At 37.7% G+C, this 25,386-nt stretch overlaps 1 protein-coding gene across 8 annotated transcripts; it reads right to left on the bottom strand.

The window, feature by feature from the left end:
• Positions 1–1,098: 1,098 nt before the first annotated feature.
• Positions 1,099–25,169, bottom strand: LOC129887548 (uncharacterized). 8 transcript variants are annotated; one of them, XM_055962677.1, is made up of 9 exons: positions 21,194–25,169; positions 14,562–14,624; positions 14,112–14,265; positions 13,089–13,151; positions 4,088–4,185; positions 2,897–2,986; positions 1,771–1,818; positions 1,613–1,689; positions 1,099–1,509 (listed from the first exon to the last, which is right to left on the bottom strand). In XM_055962677.1, exon 1 carries the CDS (start codon positions 24,718–24,720, stop codon positions 23,647–23,649), a length of 1,074 nt encoding a protein of 357 aa, XP_055818652.1. In that variant the 5' UTR covers positions 24,721–25,169; the 3' UTR covers positions 1,099–1,509; positions 1,613–1,689; positions 1,771–1,818; positions 2,897–2,986; positions 4,088–4,185; positions 13,089–13,151; positions 14,112–14,265; positions 14,562–14,624; positions 21,194–23,646. The 8 variants fall into 8 exon arrangements, with proteins under 8 accessions (XP_055818652.1, XP_055818651.1, XP_055818649.1 ...); XM_055962676.1 differs by having other exon boundaries at positions 13,089–14,265; XM_055962674.1 differs by lacking the exon at positions 4,088–4,185.
• Between the last annotated feature and the right edge of the window lie 217 nt (positions 25,170–25,386).

Raw genomic sequence — 25,386 nt, 5'->3', positions numbered from 1 at the left:
GGCGCGATAGTGGCGCGTCGCGCCCTTACAACGCCAAGGCCAAATTTTCTGGGTTCTGGGAATTTGGCATGAAAAACCCTGCACAACTTTTAGTGGCGCGTCGCGCCAAGGACCAAACTACTGAGGCATGTTTCTGGCGCGATAGTGGCGCGTCGCGCCCTTACAGCGCCAAGGCTATTTCCCCAGCAGTTGCAACCCAGGCCAAGAATGAAATTCCTGCCGTGCTAGTTCATCTTAGGATCGTCATATCTTTTGACTCCGAACTCCAAAATTTACATTCTTGGTGGAGTTGGAAAGAAGACTCGACGACCTTTAATTTGATAGGTCGTGGGCCACCCAGATTGACGTCCTTCAAAAGATAGGGTCGTTACAAGTCGACCCTTATACGAACTCATCCTAAACTTAGCCCCGACGAATCTTTTGGATTTAATTTGATCCTAGGGGTCCTCCATGACCCCACCTCACCTCTAATACTGCTCAAATTCTCAAAGACTCATCTCAACTCATGCATACGCTCCTCAATACTCGAGTTCGACCCTACCCGTATACAAGAAGGGTTTGAATTCTAGGGAAAAATTTTGAGGGGTGTTACAATGAGAGAGAGTCAATAATTTCCAGATACATGTAAATATGTTTGGATACAGTGTATCTGAAATAAATTACATCTAATTTGACCTCATTCATCCGAAACATGTATCTAAACACGCCAGATACATGTATCTATACATTTCTCTCTCTCTCTCTCTCTATCTCTCTCTATCTATCCATCTATCTATCTATCTATCTATATATATATATATATATATATATATATATATATATATATATATATATATATATATATATATATATATATAACGTAATTTAACTTAAACTTTTCATTTTATCCTAAATGACATCATTTTATAGTCACGAATTGTATAAGACCATAAGTTTTCAAAAGTCTTTACTTTCTTTTTTTAAAATACATGCACGATCAAAAAAGTACACTTAAAATGTTGATTTCAAAATCCTAATTTCTAATTGATCCATAGTACAAAATATCATTACTTATTACCACTTTATCCAGGATGAAATATGACTCAACAGTCTTAGATGTTGATCAACATTGTACTTAATAGCTTCAAGCCTTTGTAGTGAAGTGTATACTTTACTCATTAACTTAACAAAGGAAAGCAAAGAGTCAAAACCCAAAACAAAAGTTGAAAAGTAGAAATACTGCACTTTCTATCTCCCTCAGTCTACTAAAACAGGAAACCATCTAAGCAACTAATCGATACGGAAAAAATAAAATAATCGGAAACTTCAAAATTGGACCAATAATCAACCAAGTGATGCCAGATGTGTGTAACTGCAACTCAAGCAGCAGGGGAGCCAAAGAGACTCCAGTTGTGCACTTTGAAACTAGAGACTGCAAGTTTAAAAACTTCAGCCATCGGCATAACTCCAGACTGTGCAACAGGTACAACCATGCCTGCCCCGACTACGGTAGCACTCTAACTCAAACGGCTACAATCACAAAGGTAAACAAAGAAAATGTTAAAAAGCAAGCTAATTTGACTTTATAGTTTTAAGAACACCAGGAATAAACCGAGTTATCATCCAAACTTACTTAATTACTAGAGGCTCATATGCAGTTATCAGAACATCCGTCCCAACTTCCTTAAGGCGAATGTTTGCCAGGTACACCTGAACAGGACACTCTCATCTTGTCGTTTAAACTGCATCAGGGAAGGGGATGGGGGATGGAAAGGGAAATTACAAACTTACCTTAACCAAGTTCTGTGCTTCCCTCCCTTGTCTTCCCTTAGAAACTGCCTATGAATTGAATAAGGTTGATCAGGATTAGCAAAACAACATGAAATGATAAATCTTACCAACCAACAAAAGAAATTTATGAAATTATACAACTAGCTCGCTAGCATGTCGATGACTCTCATCCTAGTTGAATCTTTGTGTGTTGGGAGAACTAACAATCTTCACATCTACTTTCGTTTTTCCAGAAAATAATTTCATGCAAATGTGATGAAGAAGGAAGATAACTTTAGCTTTACCAAAATATCTACATATTGAAAGTAAAAAGAGAGGGATGTATGAGACTAGAGAACTAAATCCTCTTCTGAGAACGTGCATTTCTTAACATTGTCATATGACACTATAGAGGAGCGCCATTGTTAAGTTCCTTATCCAACAAAAATCTTCATGTGCATCTTGTCAGGTCACTTAATGAATGTATAAATGTAAAAAATAACGAGAAGATGGCCAAAATGTGGAGTTGATAAAGGGACCAAGCTCGTCTGTGAGTTAAATTCAAAGCAAATTCAAGTCATCAAGGCCATGAGTCATAATTTTCAGAAAATTGTTAAAGTATCACATATTGGTAGTGGGGATGGGCAACTGGTCTCCTTACATGGACTTTTGCAATCCTCCCAGAGGGGAACTTTTGAGGTTGAGTTACACCAGGTGCTATATCTATTGAAGATTACACAATGGATCTGCCAATTTTGTGAAGAAAACTACAATAAAATTCATTTCATACACAGGAGCACAAACTACGGAATTTACTGTAATGAGAATGAACGTTCCTTTTTTTTTCTCTTTCTTCTTTTTGATAACCATGGTGGAAGAGAATGGAAGTTCTTAGGGTTTATAGAGACGCTAACTAGACATTAAGCAAAAAAGATGCTTCTCCCAAATGGTATATGACCTTCATGGTAACCTCCCCAATTCTGATGACAGATTAAAATAGCTTTTTTTTAAACAGGTAAAAACATTAAAACAGCTTTTGTTGCCATCAAAACTATGTCATAAACATGAAGATCCATAGAAATAAGGTACCAATTGAAGTTGAGATCATACATAAATGCGGAGCACTTCTAAAATAACATTAACATACCATTTGACCAACAGCGGTGGTGATGACAGCAGGCATGTTTCTATATAACAATTCAGGGGCCTCAAACACTGCTGCTGACTGCTCAGTGATCTGTAGATATAAACCAAAAAAATCAACAAGATAACATCTGAAATGCCATGTAACCTAACAACTTATAAAGATTTGGGCTTAACCAATTATCAAACTGCAAGCTTCAGAGAAATGAACAAGTTCAACATCTCATTTCATGTAAAAGAATTCCCATTTATATGATTGTAAATACAAGACCAATTATTTTGCAATGTAATACTGGACCTTGAAGAAAAACTCCTCGGAGAGTTGTCAGAGTACTGAATTGCATTAATCGAGATCAAAGAGATAATACCAAAAATCATAAAATTCTTTTGAAAAAACTGGAATTAAAATAGAGGACTATAAAGTGATATATGGAGGAAATCCATTGATTTTTGCAGGAGAAAATAGCCAAATGTCCCCCCAACCTATTCGTTGATTCTCAACTACACACTTATACTTTGCGGGGGTCCTATTACCCCCCTAAACTATTTAAAAGTGGAATTAATTCCACCCTAAAAAGTCATAACGAGATATGTGTTTGATGGTGATAAACACGCACCCAACAGGTATATTTACCAACCATGACAACACTCCATCTCAAAGCAAAACCTCTCACAATAATGGCGGTACTCACTTTTTCTTCTCAAAATCTCCAAATCTATTATTTCGCTCAAAATCACTACAGTAACTCCCTTCGTTGGCTCCCTAAACTCTCTGTTCTATCACATTATCTTCACATTTTTTGATTTTTTGATTTCAAATCCTCCACTTCTTACCTCCAAATTTTGAACTTATCCAATGAAAGTTCAAGCTCAATCCCATCAAAAATCATACTTCAATCTTCACTCACAACCATGGAAGAAATTGCTTGGAGACAAAGGTCCAGGGCTTTGTGGCTAAAAGAGGCAGACAAAAACACTAAGGTTTTCCATAGAACTTAGAACTGTGAACTGTCACAAGAGGTACAATATCATTGTCAAAGAACTCATTTAATTCTATCAGAACTTATATGGTGAAACAGAAAGATGGAGCAGATCTGGTACTATGGTGAACGAGATGGATAACATCATGCTACAAGAACAGTTCAGTGAAAAAAAAACAAAAGACTGTTTATGGTATGTGCAAGGGATAAAGCACCTGGCCCTGACGGTTACACCATGGCGCTCTTCATAGCCTGTTGGGATGTGGTCAGTAAAGAAGTAGTTGCAACAGTGCAGAACTTCCATGCGCAAAGCCTGAGTTTTTGTTGATGCAGAGAGCTCAGAACTAAAGTATTTAAGAATTGTCTTGATATTGTTTGAATCCATCTTAGGATTACAAATTAACAGGGGGGAAAAGTTTCATTTACCCAGTTAATAAGGTGTCCAACAAATGTGTTAGCAAATATTCTTGGGGGGAAGACAGGAGAACTTCCCACAGTGTACTTTGGTATGCCTACCTTGGTATATTTTTAGGGGATAAGAGCAAGTCAAAAGGCATATGGAACAATGTTCTGGAGAAATATGAGAAGAAGCTAGTGAATTGAAAAAGCAAATATTTGTCTCTAGGTGGAAGAGTTGCACTCATCAACAGTGTGTTGGATTCCATGCCTACATACATGATGTCAATTTTCCCAATGCCTACAAATGTGATTGACAGAATGGATGCCATTAGGAAATTTTTTGTGGTAAGGGAACTGTCATCCAAGTGATTACAAATTTTGTCTTGTAAAGTGGGATCAAGTCATTGAAAGCAAAAAAGAAGGGAGTCTAGGGATAAGGAATCTAAAGTTGCAGAATCAGAGCCTTTTGATGAATCATGAAATGGCTATGGAGATTTGCATCACAGAAACAAGCATTGTGGAAGGAGATAATCAAGGCTGGGTTTTGAAGGGAGAACAAATGGACTACCTGCATGCCCACACAATCTTATGGGACTGGATTATGGAGGCCTATCAAAAGTCGACTTGATAGGTGTAGTGACTTAGATTCCATGGAGTACCGTCAGACTTTCATGTAGATTAGTATTGCTAACAGCTGCAAAATAAAGGTAGGAAATGGGGGAAAACACTATTTTTGGAAGATGTGTGGATTGGACAGGAGATTTTGAAGAACAAGTATCCTGACTTGTTCAATCTGAGCCTTCAAAAGGTATCCAAAATTAGAGAAATGAGAGACAATAAGGGGTGGGATCTAAGGTTTAGGAGACACTTGAACGACTCGGAAATTAACAATGTGGCTGAACTACTCAATACTCTGGAGCAATACAAAGATTTAAACTCTAACGAGGACAATCTATTTTGGCTACCAGACAAGCAAGGCAGATTTTCAGTATGTTCAACTTACAAGAGATCACAGAGATCAGTCTCATAGTGTGGTGGCTAGTCCTGGAAGATGATCTGGAAAGTCAAGATACCCTTCAAGGTGGCATGCTTCACTTGGCTACTATCCAAACAGACCACACTCACCCAGGACAACCTCATGAAAAGAGATTTTCAAATTTGCTCTAATTGCTCTTTTTGTGATTGTGAGATTGAGACAATAAACCATCTCTTTCTACATTGTAGAGAGAATATGAAGTTATGGCAGATTTTCATTAATTTAAGATGCATAAGCTGGACTATGTCAAGGAGCATCAAAGTGGCTCTAGCTTGCTAGAATCGAGATGGAAATCAGTCAGGACAGAGGAAGAGATGTAAGATTGTCCCAGCATACATTTGGCAGATGATATGGATGGAAAGGAACTAGATGTGCTTCGAAAACAAGAGATGCACTCTGCAAAAATTGAAGATGAACTGTTTAGTCCTTTTCTTTTTTTTGTGTAAACACAGATATCCTCAAGAAGAAGAGAATATTACTAGTATTCTAGATTATTTATGAAGCACTAGTTGGGCCACCTCTCCCTCTGTAATTTTGCTATAAGTATTACTGGAATACTTTTGGAGTGTTCCTTTGTTCATAATACAAGTTACCTTTTTCAAAAAAAAAGTGTCAGCACTACAAAGCTGACTAGCAGCATTGGATAGATAATTAAGTTTGGATCAATCATAAGCTTAAGCTCCGAAAAAGATGCATTTTTTCGTTTGGGATGTATGAAAATGAGAAAGATAATGTTGGAGAGATAAATAGGAATCAAAATCCCACAAAAAAGCCAAATGTTGATCCTTCAACCATTATGTCTGGTTGCAATTCCTTCTTTCTATCCCAAGGAAGTAATGGCCTTTTTCTTACAGAGCTTTTTCCTGGTTTTGTTAGGACCAGTTAATGGGAAAAAAGAAGACAATTATCATTTTATTCTGCCCTGCCTAACATTTCAAAAGGAGAAAAAAAATCACTCTGCCCTCAATGGACCAGTGTTTAAACGGGTTACCAAAAAGCCTGATTAGTGCGTGAGAATTCATACCTAAAACTCGAGAAACACAAAGTAGATGTATTTCGAAACAGAAACAAGAGTGGCAATAATTTTTGATACCAAACAACTGTTATGTTCCACTTAGCTCGCTCAGTTTTGCAGTGCCTCCTTGTTCCATTTAAAACTATTTTTTTAGGGTAAAATGCTTTGAAAACTATCTGTTCAGTCAATCAGTCAACTGCGCCTCAGTCTAAATCTGATTGGGTTGGATATATAAATTTTTTTTACCCATTATGCTCAATTTTAAATTATTTGATAGATCAAAAAAAGAATTGAGAAAAAAAGGTAACAAATAAGTAACAATAGGAACACCGATCCATATGAACAAATCAAAGAATGGTAGTCATTGGAATGAGGTCATGTCCCTACAATTAGTTCATATAAGCATATATATTCACCACCCTAAAAAGCACATATATGTAGAGATGTATTTAATGCAATATATGATAGAGCTTCCTTTAAGTCTCGTCCTCCTTCAAGAGTGTCACGCCCAGAGCCTATACAGGGCATTTAAAACATTCTCATCAATCTTAATTAATAGCTTAAAGCACCCATATAAAAACATAAGTCAACTATCATAACTTCAATAATGAAAATCATAGTTTTTAAACAGACTCCAAATAACTCAACATGACTCTACTCTACTTAGTCTATAAAGCCTCTACTGACTATCAAGAAGGTGCCGATACAAGCCCATGACTACCTCAAAGAACTAACATAATGAAAGAAACTGAAATGTGAAGGAGCTCCTCTGAATGCAAAGAGGTCTCACCAAAGGCTCGGAAAGATAGATCATCAACAGTGCGCCAGTTAATGATCTCTAATACATGTATATGCATCATGAAATAATGCAGGTCGAATGACATCAGTACATGGAATGTATGAGTATGTAAAATGGTAAAAGGAAACTTACACCAAGATACTCAACTCAAGAAAGTCATCTCTGAAAATGACGCAACTCAATAGAACATGCAATGTAGTAAAACATTGCTTTAAAAGGTATACAATGATAGATGCAACTCAGTAAAATAAAATATAGTACTTTTATTTCATTAGGTGAGTTTCTCTAACTGAAAATCATCACTTATGGGCTAGTGACGATACAACGAAGAAATTTCATTGCCACATCCGTCCAATACTTTGTCAGGGTAAAGGACGTCACATCTTCTCTAGATCCATATAAAAAGTCCTCTTTTTGGACAAGGAGGAGTCGTCCGAATGAATGACATGATTCTATCCTGCGCTGGCTACGTAGTTTATGGGGATTGAGTTAGCTATACTCTTGTCCAAGTCAGTGCTCAATACTGCTCCCATAACATTATTAAGCTCATATACATCAAGTTAGTGAAATACTCAATTTACATTTCATCTAGTCTCATTGGACTTTTTACATCAATTTACATCATCTTCTCATATCATCATCTCTTCTCTTCAATATAAGTACATCTTATCTTAATCATTCATTTGAAAACATACCTCAAATTCTCAAAATATGACATTTAGAATATGTAAAAACTCATGTGAGAAAATAGACATCAATAAACCCCTTCAAAGCTCAACATCATACTCGTTTAATTAATTACAATAGTCCATCTTTTAACATCAATAATGTATAAGATATTTAACACAAACCTCAATTTGGGTTCACGTGAATGCAAGCATGAATCCATAACCTCAAATATCGACTCCTCAAGTATAATATAATATTCATACTATAACCCAATAAAGGAGTAAGTAAATACATTTTTACTTTTATGGAATTGTTAACTCAAACTCATAACTTAATTGACTTTATGAACATGTAGGACATGAGGAAGAACTTATTCCAATATTGTTCTAGCCTTACATACCTGGAATGAAGATTATCTAGCCGAAAATTGAAGACTTCACTTGAAAACCTTGAACCCTAGCTTTTCTTCTTCTTTTCAATCCTTTCTCTCAAAAGTTCTAAGTGTTAATGAGAGAAAACCCCTTTGGGTACTCATAAGGGATTGATTTTAGTTTGAAAATGGGTTGGGTTTAGTTTGGTAAAGGATGGAAAAGACCAAACTAAACCTTATTAAAATTGACTAGGGGCCATCTACGGACACTCCTATGGACCGTAGAAGGCCGGTCGTAGAAGCCATGGTCCAAAATTAGAAGGTTTTTGAGGTCCCTTCTCATGGGTCTACGACCACCTTCTTACGGGTCATAGACCCTTAGACGAGTCATTCTCCTAACTTGTAGGAAGGTTTTTGAGGTCCCTTCTGAAGGTGGAGCTACGTGCCATTTTCGATGGCATGTACAACATTCTATGGGTCGTCGCTTGGGTCGTGGGAATGGTCCTTGACCCTTGTATTTTGGCTAAGTGTTGGTAGGTCTTATGTCCACCTCCTACGATTCGTAGAATGATCGATGGATCATCATAACAAGTCGTCCTAAGTACCAAAGTTTCCAAGGTTTCTGAACTTCACCTACAATCCTTCCTACAGGTCGTAACACTTACTACGGGTTGTATACTTGACTCGTAGGAGTGTTCTGATGCTTATTAAAATGGCTAAGTGTGGAGGGGTTCCACGAGCCCTTTCTGCGGCTCATAGATCACTTTACGGGTCGTAGAGTAGGTCGTACACCCAGTGCCAGTTCACTTCCTCATATTTTCTCGGGTTTTCTCTTGGTTCTAGGTATTGGTCTAGGCTAGAATAGTACTGGGTGTTACAATAGCTCCCCATTCAGAACATTCATCCTTGAATGATGATCAAGTTAAGAATATATTCAAGGCACAAATACAATGCAAGAACTCAACACTCCATCTCTCCCTTTGCCGAAAGCAATCACTTTCTGTTTTCAAACATCATCTTTCAATTGAAGGAGAAAAGGATATTTATCTTGCTTTTCATTCACCCTAAAAACTAGTGAGGATTCAACTCTATTCTGAATGATAGCATCTCCCTCAACGGAATCCACAAGACAAACTCCCAATCGTGTAAGCATATGCACTTCTTTAGCTAGCTCTTTCTTCTCTTCCTCAACATAAGATGTACTTCCCATGGAAAATCTGCTAAGAGCATCGGTAATAGCATTAGCTTTACCTAAATGGTAGATAATACTTATGTCATAATCCTTGAACAACTTAAGCCACCTTTTCTGCCTCAGGTTCAACTCTTTCTTACTAAACACATATTGCAGAGTCTTGTAATTAGTGAACACATCCATATGCACGCCATAAACATAATGATGCCAAATCTTGAGTGCAAATACTATCGTTGCCAACTCTAGATCATGAGTTGGATAATTCCTCTCGTGAATGTTAAGCTGTCTAGAAGAATAAGTTATAACCTTGGTTTTCTTCATTAAAACACAACCCAAAATCAAGACGCATAACAATAAATCACGAACCTATTTGTTCCCTCGAGTAGGGACAAAATTGGAGTAATAGTCAACTTCATCTGCAACTTTTGGAAACTCTTCTCGAAAGCATCAGATTATTAAAACTTAGTCTTCTTCTTAGTCAACTTGGTCCATAGAGACGACATGGATGAGAATCCATGAACAAATCTCCTATAGTAACTAGCCAAACCTAAAAACTTCTTATGTCAGTCAGAGATGTGGATTTGAGCTAGTTCTTTACGGCTTCATTCTTCCACGAGTCAACTCAAATACCATCACCAGAAATAATATGGCCTAAGAAGGCCACAGATGCAAGACAAAACTCACACTTCAAAAATCTAGCATACAACTCCTTTTTCTTGAGTGTTTGGAGAACAATTCTGAGATGGTTGGCATGCTCCTCCTCATTCCTTGAATAGATCAAGATTTCATCAATAAATGCAATAACAAACATATCTAAGTACTTCTTGAACACTTTATTCATGAGGTTCATAAATGTTGCAGGAGCGTTAATCAAATTAAAAAAACATGACTAAGAACTCATAGTGACCATACCTTGTTCTGAAGGCTTTCTTTCAGGATGTCACATTCTCTTACCTTCAACTGATAATAGTCTGATCTGAGGTCTATCTTAGATAAACAAATGGCGCCCTAAATTTGGTCAAAAAGGTCATCGATTCTCGAAAGAGGATACTTATTCTTTATGATAACCTTGTTCAGCTGACGGTAGTCAATTCACATTCTTAAGGAACCATCTTTCTTCCGCACGAATAGGACAGGAACGCCACAAGGTGAGATACTAGGCCTAATAAACACTTTATATAGTAGATCTTTCAACTTTTTTAATTCAGCGAGAGACATTCTATATGGCGGATGGAGATTGGCTAAGTATTAGGAAGAATATCTATTCCGAAGTCTATCTCCCTATTAGGAGGGACTCCAGGAAAATCCTCGAAAAAGACTTCAAGAAACTCATACACTATAGGAACTAACTGAAGGGATGGTGTATCCACACTATCATCTCCAACTCGGATAATGTGGCAGATACACCTCTTGGACACTAACTTTTTGGCCTTAAGGTAAGAAATAGATCGACCCTTAGGCAAAGCTAGACTACCTTTCCACTCTAAGACTAGCTCATTCAGAAGGTGGAACTTGACAACTCGGATTCTACAATCAATTGGGTATAATAGGTATAAAAAAGCCAGTCCATGCCAAGAATGGCATTAGAGTCAACCATATCTAGCTCAACTAAGTCTGCAAAAGTGTCTTTATGATAGACAGAGACTATACAATCACGATAAACTCTCTTAGCTTGAATGGACTCACATCAGGGGTGAAAAGAATGATGGTTCTAAGAGTCGTTCAGGAAGAATTTTGAACTTAAAGGCTATATAAGGAGTCACAAAAGACAAGATAGCACTAGATCAAGTAAAGCACAAACACCATGGGAAAAACCTTGAAGCATACTAGTGATAACATCTGGCGAGTTCTCCTGATCATGGCGATTAGCCATAGAATACAAATGGTTTTGACCTCCGCATGTTCTTGAAGTAGCACCCCGCTGATTACCTCTATTTGGCGGTGCTGCCGAAGAAGATTGGGCTCTGTCGCGCCCATCACTCTATCTACCCGTCAGATATTCTCTGTGGAAGTGATTTGCTTGGCCACACTTGTAACATCTATTTATGCCAACCTGACACTGTCTCAGGTGGAGCTTACCATATTTACCACAAGGCAGTGCCCATATAGGACCTTGGGCCACACTTTCTTAAGACTGAGAACCTTGTGCTATGAAATTTTTTGACCTTTGATCATTTCTTATGTTGAGTGTAGGTGCACTTACAGAGGGTGCATAATTAGAAGACTTATTCTGAAATAAAGAGCGATTTCCATTCTTTCCTTCTGTTGGTTTGATTTATGGCCTGCAGATTTAGCCTTCTTACTCTGGTGTTCCTCTCGATCCTTTTAATTATTGCCCTCAACTTGTTGGGCATACATCATAAGTATGGAGGTGTCCATATCTGAGATCAATAATGTTGCATGGCACTCCTTCTTCACATGTCTGCCCAAACCTAAAATAAACTTTCTCATTTTGGCTCTCATATCGGGAACTGTTTCGAGAGCATACCTCGACATCTGAATAAATTTGAGGATATACTCTTTGATATTTATCCCTTCGTACTTCAAGTTTATGAACTCTTCTACCTTGCCTCCCTTAGATCTTGCGAGAAGAAGTGATATAAGAATGAACTATCAAACTTATCCTACACTGCAGGCTCGGCATCCATACCTTTACTTTCTTCTCACTGATTGTACCAGACATTGGCAACATCTTTCAACTGATAGGAGACAAGTTCAACTCCTTCTATCTCTATGGAATCCATATCTTTCAAGATCTTTCACATGTCATCAATGAAATTTTAAGGCTCTTCCTCGACCTTAGAACTAGTGAAGATTGGTGGATTCATTCTTAGAAAATCACTTATCCTGTTTGCAGCAGATGGATCCTGAGAACTGTAGCTCGGGGCTGGGGTATTCTGACAACTAGTCTGTATAGCCATCAACTGGGTGAGCATAGAGATAGCTCCCCTAAACTCGCCGTCAGAAGTCATCATGGGCTGAGTAGTTTGTGGAACTCCCAGAGTCCTATTCCTAATCTTATTCTCATTCTTAGTAGCTTGAGCTCAGTTTTGGGTCTGTATTCCGGATGGGTGCAGGATCTTGTCCTCAGTGACGTTCCTCTAACTCAAAGTTATCTTAGAAGGAATGACCTAAAATTGTGAAAAGCATGAATTAAAAGGAGATTTCATAGATTCAAACTCTATAGCATGGGGTGGAACATGAAAGAAGTGGAACAGTTTTTAAAGTCCTGTAACCTCACAGTTATAGATGTAGCGCACTTCACACCAATAAGGACTCTACTAGACTCGGCTTCATAGACACTCTAGACACTTGAACTCTGTGCTCTGATACCAAGTTTTTCATGCCCCGAGCCTATACCCTGGATGTGACCGACACTCGATAACCATTGCTGGTCCCAAGAGAACCACTTAGCCTGGCTAATTCACTCACCGAAAGACTTAACTTGATTAAAGAGTAACATCAAGTGGGAATTTAAAATGGTCTCATCAATCTTAATTAATAGCTTCAAGTACCCATATAAAAATATAGGACAACTATTATAACTTCAATAACAAAAATCATAGTTTTTAAACAGACTCCAAATGACTCAACATGACTTTACTCTACTCAGTCTATGAAGCCTCTACTGACAATCAAAAAGATGCTGAGACAAGCCCACTGCTACCTCAAAGAAGTAACAAAATGAATGAAATTGAAATGTGAAGGAGCTCCTCTGAATGCAAAGAGATCTCACCAAAAGCTCGGATAGATAGATATTCAATGGTGCGCCTGCTGATGATCTCTAACACACATGTATCTGCATCATGAAATGATGCAGGTTGAACAACGTCAGTACATGGAATGTACAAGCATGTAAAATGGAAAAAGAAAACTTACACCAAGATACTTAATTTAAGGAACTCATCTCTAAAAATGACTCAACTCAATAGAAAATGCAATGTAGTAAAACAATGTTTAAAGGCATGCAATGATAGACGCAACTCAGTAAAATAAAATATAGTACTTTTATTCATTAGGGGAATTTCTCCAAGTGACAACCATCAATTATGAGCTAGTAATGATACAATGAAGCGATATTGTTTCCACATCCATCCAATACTTTGCTAGGGTAAAGGATGTCACATCAACTTTGGATCCATATAAAAAGTCCTCTTTTAGGACAATAAGGAGTCAACCGAAAGAACGGAACGATCCTATCCTACGTTGGCTACGTAGTTTATGGGGATTAAGTTAGTTATACTCTTTTCCAAGTCGGTGCTCAATATTACTTCCAAAACATTATTAAGCTCATATACATCAAGTGAGCAAAAAACTCAATTTACATCTCATCTAAGTCTCATTGGACTTTTTACATCAATTTACATCAATTTAAGTTCCTTGTACCTATTTAAATATGACATTTAGGATATGTAAAAACTCATGTGAGAAAATAGACATTGATAAACTCCTTCATAGCTCAACATCATGCTCATTTATTCAATTATAATAGTCCATCTTTTAACAACAATAGTGCATAAGATATTTAATGCAAACCTCAATTTGGGTTCATGTGAATGCAACTACGAATCCATAACCTCAAACATCAACTCATCAAGTATAATATAATATTCATACTGGAACTCAATAAAGAAGTAAATAAATACATTAAGAATTCACTTTTATGGAATTAGAAACTCTAACTCATAACTTAATTGACTTTATGAACATGTAGGGCACAAGGACGAACTTAGTACAACATTGTGATAGCCTTACATACCTGGAATGAGGATTATCTAGCTAAAAATTGAAGACTTCTGTCACACCCCGGGAGAGTATCCTAGACGTGGCCGACACTCAGAAACCATTACTGGCTCCCAAGCGAACTACTTGGCTTGATCACACATCCGTTCATTTACTCAATTAGCGGAAGACTTAAAATAAAGAGATAATTAGGTGGCAATTCCAATCAACAATCTAACTCAAGAAAAAAAGGCCATGGGCCAATAAATCAAACTCCAATCTATGTTATTAAAATAGTTTGACAAGTACAATTCAAGAAAATAAAATACTCAATCAACCCATCAGTATGTATTCTATGAAGCCTCTATCACTATTATCCAATTTGTACCAATGATAGGTTCATGGCTACCTAAAATCAGAATGAAAAAACTAAACTCAACGCAGGAAAAACATAAGTGGTATTCTTCGAATGTAGGGGAGGACTCACCAATAAGCTGAGTGTGAACAGATCTTCAATGGTGCGCCTGTTGATGATCTCTTAAACCTGTCTCTACATCATGAAATGATGCAGGTCCAAATGAACGTTAGTATGTAGAATGTATAAGTATGTAATACGGCAGAATGAAATGTGCATGAGGTAGAATAACTTCAACTCAAGTAACTCAATCAGGATATCATAAGTCTAAAGCAAGAGTAAGGTTAAGACAGAGACCAACTATATACAATACAATCCAATCATTATATTACTATCAAGACCAATCTAGATCAACTCTGAATATACTCATGTCGACTCAGAGGACTCAACTCGATAGATATGCAAATTATAATTTAGCAATGCCTTTCAAATCGACTCAATCACCTACAATTTTAATCGAACCAATCACATCATGCACAATCCACTAAATTTGGGAGTTTGTCTAACCGACAACCATCACTTATGAGCCAGTAATGCACAATGAAGCAGTATGGTTGCCACACCAGTCTAATACTTTAAGAATATGCAATCTCAATTCAAAATAATGCATAGAAAAATCAGGATCACAACATAGTTATAATCTTAAAGACTTTTTCCAATTCAACTCGGGCTTGGCTCATGCTCAAATCATCAAGTACTTTCATATTATTCTTTTCAAAATCAATCACAACTTGTTAAAACTCTATCTCAAAACCAGCATTTATGCTCGAAATATTCATGTTCAAAATAGTGCAAACTTTTAGAGACTCCTCAAACTCAACTCATGTGAAAACTCAAACTCTTATAAAATCAAGGGTCAAAATCAAATATAATCCTCAATTAGAGTCCATGTGAATTAGGACATGAACATGCATCTAAATCAAATATTCAACCCATGAACAACATCAATACATATTTAAATAGGTACAAGGAACTTAAACAGACCATAGATAATTCAAGAATTCATTTCAAGGAACTCAAAAATTCCAACTCAATTCAACTCGAATCAATAAAGATAAAGGGGCACGTGGATGAACTCAGTACAACGTTGTGTTAGCCTTACATACCTAGAAGAATTAAATTCTTGAAGGACTTTGATGAACTCGACGAATGCTCTTGGAACCCTAGCCTTTTTCCCACTTGAAATAACTTAGAACGTGTGAATTTTTATTTGTCTAAGGGTTTGGAATGAATAGGGAGGTTATAAGACTATAAGGTGGGAAGTTAATTGTGGGTAAAAGGTCAAGAATACCCTTCTGGGGACGTAAGAAAATCATTAAAATTTTTAAAAAAAGACCTTTTAATGAGTCTCATCGGCCATATCGGCGAGTAGCCAAAAGGGGGCTTTAGATTTCCTAAAATAATTGTTTCTGGAGGATTTCGAGTCCATTCGGCGAGCTAAGTCAGGTCTCGCATAAACATTCGGCGAGTTGCCAAAATAGCTAGTCAGCTTGCCTAATTATCCTATTCGTACACCCTTCGGTAAAATGACCATAACTTTCTACTACAAACTCTAAATGAGGAAAATTTGGTGTCGTTGGAAAGAGGACAAGTAGATATTTAATTTGATTCTAATGGAACACATAACTCTTAATATTCTAAGAGATATGGTCATTTGAAGTTGACCCTCATATGATTTTATACGAAAACTTAATCGGTAAAGAATCTTTGAACTCGACTTAGTACTAGAGGTTCCTTATGACCCTAATGTATGTCCAAATGGAAGACAGTACGTGGAATGTATGAGTATGTAATATGGCAGAATGAAACGTGCATAAGGTAGAATAACGTTTGATCAAGCAACTTAATCACGTGTAAGGAACTCAATCAGGATATCATAAGTTTAAAGCAAGAGTAAAGTTTAGACAGAGACCAACCATATACAATCCAATCTAATCCAATCCAATCATTAGAGTACTATCAAGACCAATCTAGATCAACTTTGAAAATACTCATGTCGATTCAGAGGACTCAACTCGATAGATGATAGATGTGCAAATTAGAATTTAGCAATGCCTTTCAAATCGATCAATCATCTACAATCTCAATCGAACCAATCACATCATGCACAATCCACTAAATTTGGGAGTTTCTCTAACCGACAATCATCACTTATGAGCCAGTGATGCACAATGAAGCGATATCGTTGCCACCCCCATCCAATACTTTGTCAGGGTAAGGGATGAATCACTATCATTGGATCCATAATCTATCAAAGTCCATCATTTTGGGACTTAAGAGGTTTAACCCTCCATCCTACATTGGCTACGTAGTTCATTGGGTTCTAGTATGAACTACACTCTTATCCAAATCGGTGCTCAATACTCCTTTCAAGACTTAATATGCTCATATCTATGATGTAAGATATTCAAACCATCTCATCTGGTTTCATTGGACCCTTTTTCCACTCATTCGTTCTATCAATCAATCCTTTCAACCAATCAATTTTCCAATCGCACTCAAATCATTTATTTATGAGGGGTTTTAAACAATCATTTATGACAACATTCAAGACTATCAATTCGTTAACACTATCAATACTATCATTATGCTCACATTCCAATCACAATCATGCATTCACAGTTCAAGGCTCTAGACTAAATCCTTAATCATGATGCTCTTTCAAATCAATTCAATCAAATCCACTCATTTAAATTAAATACTCAAAAATTTTAAATCTCTTTAAAAACATGCAATCTCGACTCAAAATAATTCATACAGAAATCAGGATCACAACACAGTTATAATCTTAAAGACTCTTTTCAATTCAATTTGAGCTCAGATCATGCTCAAATCATCAAGTTCTTTGCGAAATATTTTTAAAATCAATCACAACTTATTAAAACTCTGCTCAAAACCATCATTTATGCTCAAAATATTCATGTTCAAAATAATAAAAACTTTCATAGACTCCTTAGACTCAACTCATGTGAAAATCAAATTCTTGTAAAATCAAGGATCAAAATCAAATATAATCTTCAATTAGGATTAATGTGAATGGAGATATGAACATGCATCTAAATCAAATATTCAACCTATGAACAACATCAATATGTATTTAAATAGGTACAAGGAACTCAAAAGGACCATAGATAACTCAAGAATTCAATTCAAGGAACTTGAAAACTCCAACTCAATTCAACTCGAATCAACAATGATGAAGGGGCACGTGAACAAACTCAGTCCAACATTGTGTTAGCCTTACATACGTATAAGAATTATATTCTTGAAGGACTTTGAAGAATTCGATGAATGCTCTTGGAACTCTAGCTTTTTCCCCTCTTAAAATAATTTAGAACGTGTAAATTTTGATTTGTCGAAGGGTTTGGAATGAATAGGGAGGTTAAAAGACTATAAGGTAGACTTAGGGAAGTTAATTAAGGGTAAAAGGTCAAGAATACCCTTTTAGAAACATAAGAAAATCATAAAATTAAAAAAATAACCTTTTAATGAGTCTCGTCGGCCATATCGGCGAGCTGGAGGTCTCCTCGCCGAATCATCTGGCGAGTAGCCAAAATGGGGCTTTAACTCGCCTAAAATAATAGTTTCTGGAGGATTTCGGGTCCATTCGGTGAGCTAAGTTGAGCCTGGCATAACCATTTGGCGAGTCGCCAAAATGTCTAGTTAGCTCACCTAATTGTCCTGTACAGACACCCTTTGGTAAAATGACCATAACTTTCTACTACAAATTCCAAATGAGGCAAAGTTGGTGGTGTTGGAAAGAGGACAAGTAGATATTTAATTTATTAGTCATGAAAAACATAACTCTTAATACTCTAAGAGATATGATCATTTGAAGTTGACCCTCATATGATCTTATACGAAAACTCAATTGGTAAAGAATCTTTGAACTCGACTTAGTACTAGAGGTTCCTTATGACCCTATTTCACCTCTAATACACCCCGAATACTTAGGAATTGATCCTAAAACATATATAAAATTAGAATTCATCAGGCTCGGGGACTATACGCACAAGAAGGATGGCTTAGGTCTTAGCATAAAAAAAATTGGGGTATAACAACTTCGCTTGAAAAGCTTGAACTCTAGCTCTTCTTCTTCTTCTCTCTAATCCTTTCTCTCAAAATTTCTAAGTGTTAATGAGATAAAAATCCTTTAGCTACTGATAAGAGACTAATTTTAGTCATAAAATGGGTTGGGTTTAGTTTGGAAAAGGTAGGAAAAGACTAAACTAATCCCATTAAAATTGACTAGGGGCCATCTACGGGCACTCCTACGGACTGTAGAAGGCCGGTCATAGAAGCCATGGTCCAAAATTGGACTTAACTGGATATTCCTTTCATGGGTCTATGACCATGTTCCTAAAGGTCGTAGACCCTTAGACGAGTCATCCTTCTCACTCGTAGGAAGGGTTTTGAAGGCCCTTCTGAAGGTGGAGCCTATGGGCCATTTTTTACGGCCCATACAACATCCTACGGGTCATCGCTTGGGTCGTAGGAATAGTTCTTGACCCCTAGATTTTGGCTAAGTGTCAAGGGTTCCTACTACCACCTCTTACAAGTCGTAGAATGATTGACGGCTTGTCCTTGCAAGTCGTTCTGCATACCAAGTTTCCTAGATTTCTGAACTTCACCTACGATCCTTCCTATAGGTCATAGACTTGACTCGTAGGAGTGTTATAACCCTTATGAAAATGGCAAAGTGTGGAGGGATTCCATGAACCCTTTCTATGGATCGTAGATCACACTATGGGCCATAGAGCAGGTTGTAGACCCCACTTCCAGTTCACTTCCTCAATTTTTCTTGAGTTTTCACTTGGTTCTTAGATTTGGTCTTGGCTAGAATAGTACTGGGTGTTACAAGGAGAGATAAAGTTGCTTGAATTGTTACATTCAGATTTTTGTGGTCATATGAAGAGAAGGACTTTGAGTGATGCATTTACTTTATCACTTTTATTAATGACTGTTCAAGGAAACGTTGGGTATATGTCTTTGGAGACTAAATACCAAGTGTTAGTTGTGTTTAATCAATTTCAGGCTTTAATTGAAAGAGAAATTTACATAAAGCTAAAATCTTTATGCACTATTAATTACGGTGGTAAATATTGTGGATAGTTTGACAAATACCACAAGCATCAGGGTATTAGACACCAGAAGACTCCACCTAAGACTCCTTAGCTTAATGTTTTGGCAGAGAGGATGAATAGAACCTTAATGAAAAGAGTTAGATGATTACTTTCTGAAGCAATGTTGTCAAACTCCTTTTGGGGTGAAGCTCTATTGGCCGCTTCACATGTTATTAATCTATCTTCTAATGTTTCTTCACAAATTGTTGTTCCAAAAAGAGTTTTGTATGGCAAGGATGTTTCCTATGACCATTTGCGAGTATTTGATTGCAAAGTTTTTGCACATGTGCTAAAAGAGTAAAGGTCAAAGTTAGATGCCAAGACAAGGTAGTGCATATTCATTGGCTATGGCCTAGATGTTTTTTGTATGGGCTATATAATCTAACTGAGAAGAAGTTTGTGAGAAGCTGTGATATCGTCTTCATGGAGAATCAAACCATTGAAAATATGAACAAAGTGAAGTTACTAGAATCTTCAAGTTCTGATGGTGTAGTTAATCTTGATGAAGTTCCTTATACAAGTGTGCATGATGTTGGTGGGCTTGATGCTCATAGTGATGTCCAAAACCATGTCCCAAATCAACATGTTGATATTAATAAGGAAAATGATGTTATTATTGATGATGCTCCTACTCATGAAGTTGTGGATGAATCGAACATTCCTCTTAGGAGATCCACAAGATAACGTATTCCTTTTCTCTCATTATTCACCTAATGAGTATGTACTACTCACTGATGGGGGAGAATCTAAATTTTATGAGGAGTCCATGGAAGATGAGTATACGGATCAAAGGATTGAAGTCATGCAAGATGAGATGAAACCTCTGCAAGAGAACCACACTTATGAGTTGATGAAATTGCCTAGGGGCATGAGAGATTTGAAAAACTCGTGGTGTTCAAAGTTCAAGTTGAAGAATACAACATAAAGACTAGGTACAAATATTTTTTTTTCTCGGGAACAGACCCTACAAGAGGCTCCCACCTCTCGTGCACAGCCAGGGGTTGAGCAACACCCCTAAGCCTTATTATACATGAAAACAGAAAAATACAAAGAGGGGGACATAAACCTAACCTCCGATCCTATAGTGGTTCATAAGTCGGCTAACCTACTAAGGTCGGCCAACTCTTCCCCGATACAATATGGTGCTTTCTAAATACTAGAAAAAAAGAGAAAGACCCTATGAGTGGACTCCTCTCTATTCACAATATCTAGAAAAGCAATAAACGAGGGAGACTCTCCCCTTTACAATCTAATCGTAACTAAATATTCTTAAAAAGTTAAGAAGTACTTAGTTCCAAATTAAACAGTAAAACTGGAGAACTCATGATGTTATCTTGTTCGTCTAGAGTCGTTGTCGTCTTCTAAATTATCGATTCCAGCTTAGTCAAGTTCAAGAAAGTCCTAACCTCAAGTTCTTCAAAAGAGCTATAATTAGTCACAGTGAAGAACCAGCAGCAGCAGCCCATCAAGTATGGGGATTTCATGTTGGTGTTTGATCTTCTTGACTACAATTTGGATTAGAGGAACTCCAAGGTGATGCAATCTGCATCTCCATGGGATATGCAGGTGCTGGAAAATTACCTTATCCAGTGTTGGAGGTTGAAATATTTGTAGGTGTTTCTCTGCAGGTCAGCATCTCTTGATGAACCAAGGTGTAGTCCCTGGTTTTTACAGGTTGCTGTTGTTGTAGGATTGTTGCTTGGCCCTGCAGGTACAGGATGATGTTGCAGCTCAGGCAAATGATGCATCTCTTTAGTGTACCTGCACAAAATAAGCAAACCAAGAGAGCAAAAAAACAAGAGATGCAACAAATGCTGATGGTCTGCAGTGTGATTGTAGTGTTGTAGCCTGCACTGATATTACTGCAATTCTGTATGTTGTTGTAGATGTTTGTAGTGGTTAATGGACTAATTGTTGGTTGTTGCAGACCTGCAGTATACAAGAACTGCAGCTCTGCCATGTACCTACAAGAAATCCCCCATGTTAGGCTGATTAAGGCTGCAATCTGCAACTCCATGAACATGTCGAGTGCTGTTGTTGTTGGATGTTGGTGTTGTGTGTTGCTCCTGGTGACTGCTGCAGCTGTAGTGTAACTGCTGCAACTCTTGTTGTTGTTGTGTGCTGCTCCTGTTGGATCCACTGGTCTTCTTGAAGTAGCCTGCACAACATAAGAAAAGGAAAGGAAAATTCCAAATGTTGGTTGAGATGTTGCAGGCCTGGAGTGTACAGCTGCAGTTCTACTAGTTACAGATTATTGGATGTTGAAGATGTTGTTGTTGGGTGTTGCATCTTTATTGGTATCAACCTTCAGATTCTTGGACTCTACAGGTACTGGAACCATGTTGGAGCTCCATAACCAAGTGCTGCAACACTTTAGTGTGCCTGCTCAAAGAAACAAACAATGCATTTCCAAGTGTTGGCTCAAGTGCTGCAGATCAGTCATGTACCTGCACAGCAAAACCAAAGAAGAAACAACTACTCTAGTCCTTACCTCTACTGGTAAGTTGATTATTCTAGGAAAGCAATAAACAAGGGAGACTCTCCCCTTTACAAAAATTCTAACTATGAAATTATACATAAAGAGTTCTATACTACAATTACAGATAAGGTATACAAGTCATGGAGGTTGTTTGATCCTCTTCAATTTTGTCCTTCTAAAACTTGCCATCCCCATTTTGTCTAATATGTAGTATCCTCTTGTTTCCTTTGGAAGTTGTTGAACATTGTAGACTTAGAACATGCTGTCTACACTGTGGCTGTGCTTGGAAAGAGTATCTGCAGCAAAGTTAGCTTCTCTATAGATGTGGCTACATTGAAAGTAATCCAACATTATAACCAGCTCCTGCAGGTCTATGATGTAGTTTCTGATGGTCCAAGGTGGTGTGATCTCTTGTTTTAGCCATTTCACAAGTAATTCCGAATCAACCTCCAAGAGAACACTGCTGTAGCCATGCTGAATGCACCAAGTGATGCCCATCAGAGCAGCCTGCACCTCAGCTTGGTTATTAGATCCAAATCCAAGTGGTGCAGCAAAGGCATAAATGAGCTTTCCTTTGTGATCTCTTAGGATGCCCCCAGCTCCAATTCTTCCAGGATTCTCCAAAGCACTTCCATCAGTGTTAAGCTTAACCAAGTTGTAAGCAGGTTTGTGCCAACTAACTTGGATGATTTTCAGTTCATGGTTGCATCTCTCCACCATAGCTATTAGCCCCTTCCAGTCATTTGGCCAGCTAATGTAAGGGAAAGCTGTGAAAATCAGCATATAGAGGTCTTTGATGACTGAAAATCTCTAATACTGCTTGACTTTTTGCCTCCATATTTGCTAGCACATCTATTCTTCCATAGGTTCCAACAAATAAATATAGGAGTAGCTTGCAATAAGAGTTTATGTACCTCATTATTTGGTTTAGACAGCCACCATTTCATCAACTTACTTCTCATGGGGCTACTGCTGTGTTGTATATCCCAGCAGTCAGAAAAATACTTCCATATGTGTCTAGCAATGTGTCCAGAGATAAATATGTGATCTATAGTGTCCCACCCTGGCCTGTAGAAGCAAGAACACTGAGCAGGTGCATGACCAAAGTGTTCAATACTTTCATTTGTAGGCAGCTTGCTTCTGAGAGTTCTCCAAATAAGGAAGGATATCTTGAAAGGGATATTCCTATGCCATATATTATTGTCAGTCATGGTTTTGTTCCTTTTTTACCTGATCTGGTTCCAAGCTGAAGCACAAGTGAACTTGCCATCTGAGGTCAGTTTCCAGCAGGCTATATCTGAGAGGTCAGGTTGATACTTGAAGGAAAAATTGAGGATCTTATGTATAAGGTGCTGTGGTGCATCCTGTCTCACTTTCTCTTCATTCCAGCCTCCATTAACCAAGAACTTAGAGATAGTGATATTGTTAAGTCTAGGTAGATGGTCATTGTGGTAGGCTAGGGGGCCAATTCCTAGCCAATCATCCCACCAAAAGCTGCAAGAACCTGAATTAATGTGCCACTGTATATGAGGCTCAATGTCAGATTTATTTGTCATCATGTGCTTCCACATAAGTGATTGACAGTGTCCCATTTCTTGATTACTGGATGAGCTCTTTGGCAGTACTTGGCCCTCAAGAAGCTCCCCCATAAAGTCTTCTTATACCTGAAGGTCCACCATTGTTTATACTGCAATGCTTGGCACACATCTTTAAGATTTTTCATACCAATACCTCCTTCTTCTGTTGGATAGCTGAGGGTCTCCCATGAAGCCCAATGGTATTTCCTCTTTTCTTTGTCCCATCCCCAAAAGAAGTTTGCTATAAGAGACTTTATTTGTTTGAGGGTAGTGGCAGTAGGGGTGATAGCAGATAGAAGATGAATTGGGAGAGACTGCAGCACATACTTCACAAGAGCAGCTCTCCCTCCGTAGTTGAGGACTTTGGTCTGCCATCCTCTAATTCTAGAGGTCACTTTAGACACCATACTAGTAAAGTAAATGATCCTTTGTCTTCCAATATATAGAGGACATCCTAAATAGGTAATAGGACCATGAGTATGCTTGAATTCAGTGATGGAAGTGATCCTTGACATAATCTCAGGATTGGTATTCAAGGGGAGCATGCACTGACTCTTCTCCTTGTTAATAAGCTGACCTAAACTTTTTTCATACCTCTGGAGTGTCTTCATGATCAGCTTGAGAGAGTATTTACAAGTTGAAGTGAAGCTGATTATATCATCAGCAAAGCTCAGATGATTAATCAAGGGGCCCTTCTTCTCCATGTAAAAACCTCTGTACAGGTAATGTTGATGCAAATTATTGAGCATTCTTGAAAGAACTTCAGCACCTATTACAAAGAGGGCAGGGGACAATGGATCTCCTTGTTTGAGGCCTCTTGTAGAATCGAAAAAACCATGCCTACCACCATTCACAATAACTGAATACCAATTATTGGCCATTAACCTCCAAACCATATCTATAAATATTTCTCCAAATCCCATCCTTCTCATAACCAGGCATATGAATGACCAAGACACTCTGTCATAGGCTTTGACCATGTCTAGTTTGATAACAACATTATCACCAATCTTAGGTCTTTTGATGCTGTGAATGATTTCTTGTGCCAACATGACATTTTCAGAGATGTTTCTTCCCTGGACAAATCCTGACTGATTTTCAGAGATTAGCTGAGGAAGAATGGGAGCTAATCTGAGGCATAAAACCTTAGAAATGACTTTATTAGTAAAATTACTGTGGGATATAGGCCTGAAGTCTGAAAGCTTTTTAGGAGTATTGATACTGGTAGAGATCTGTTGCTTCTTCTTCTTGTCCTGTTGACCCCCGGGTGATAAACCCTGTTTCTAAGTGACCTGCAACTCTTCATCCTGAGTTGTAGTATCTGTGGTAGCATCCAGTGCTCTCCAAAGAGGGGCACTAGTTTCCTCATCCTCATCATGAGATTGTTCCCTTTGATCTGGATCCTCTTCATCTTCAGATTGAATAGTTCTGTATTCATCCTCAAAGTCATCTGATATGGCTCTTTTATTAAGCACACACAACTCAGTAGAGCTGGCTTGAATTTGGAGAGGATTCACATGAATCCCTGCTTGTTCTTCAACCAACACATAGTTCACTCTATGCTGTGACTTTCCAGACAGAGATTTCTTTGTCTTAGCTAGCTTTTTCTTCAATGCATCCCTCTTCTTCTTACTCAAAGATAGAGTATATTTATTGTTCAGGAGCTGAGCCACTGCACCCATATTTTGTTCATTGATATTTGGAGATTCAGCACCTCC

The sequence above is a fragment of the Solanum dulcamara genome, chromosome 4 (genome assembly GCF_947179165.1).
Source record: "Solanum dulcamara chromosome 4, daSolDulc1.2, whole genome shotgun sequence".
NCBI lineage: Eukaryota > Viridiplantae > Streptophyta > Magnoliopsida > Solanales > Solanaceae > Solanum > Solanum dulcamara.
Note: the sequence above shows the minus strand (reverse complement) of the source record. Positions and strands in the feature narration are given on the sequence as shown.

Excerpts from the sequence above, each read along its gene's own strand:
- LOC129887548 (XM_055962676.1), bottom strand. The coding sequence starts at position 24,720 with ATGTTGGCACAAGAAATCATTCACAGCATCAAAAGACCTAAGATTGGT.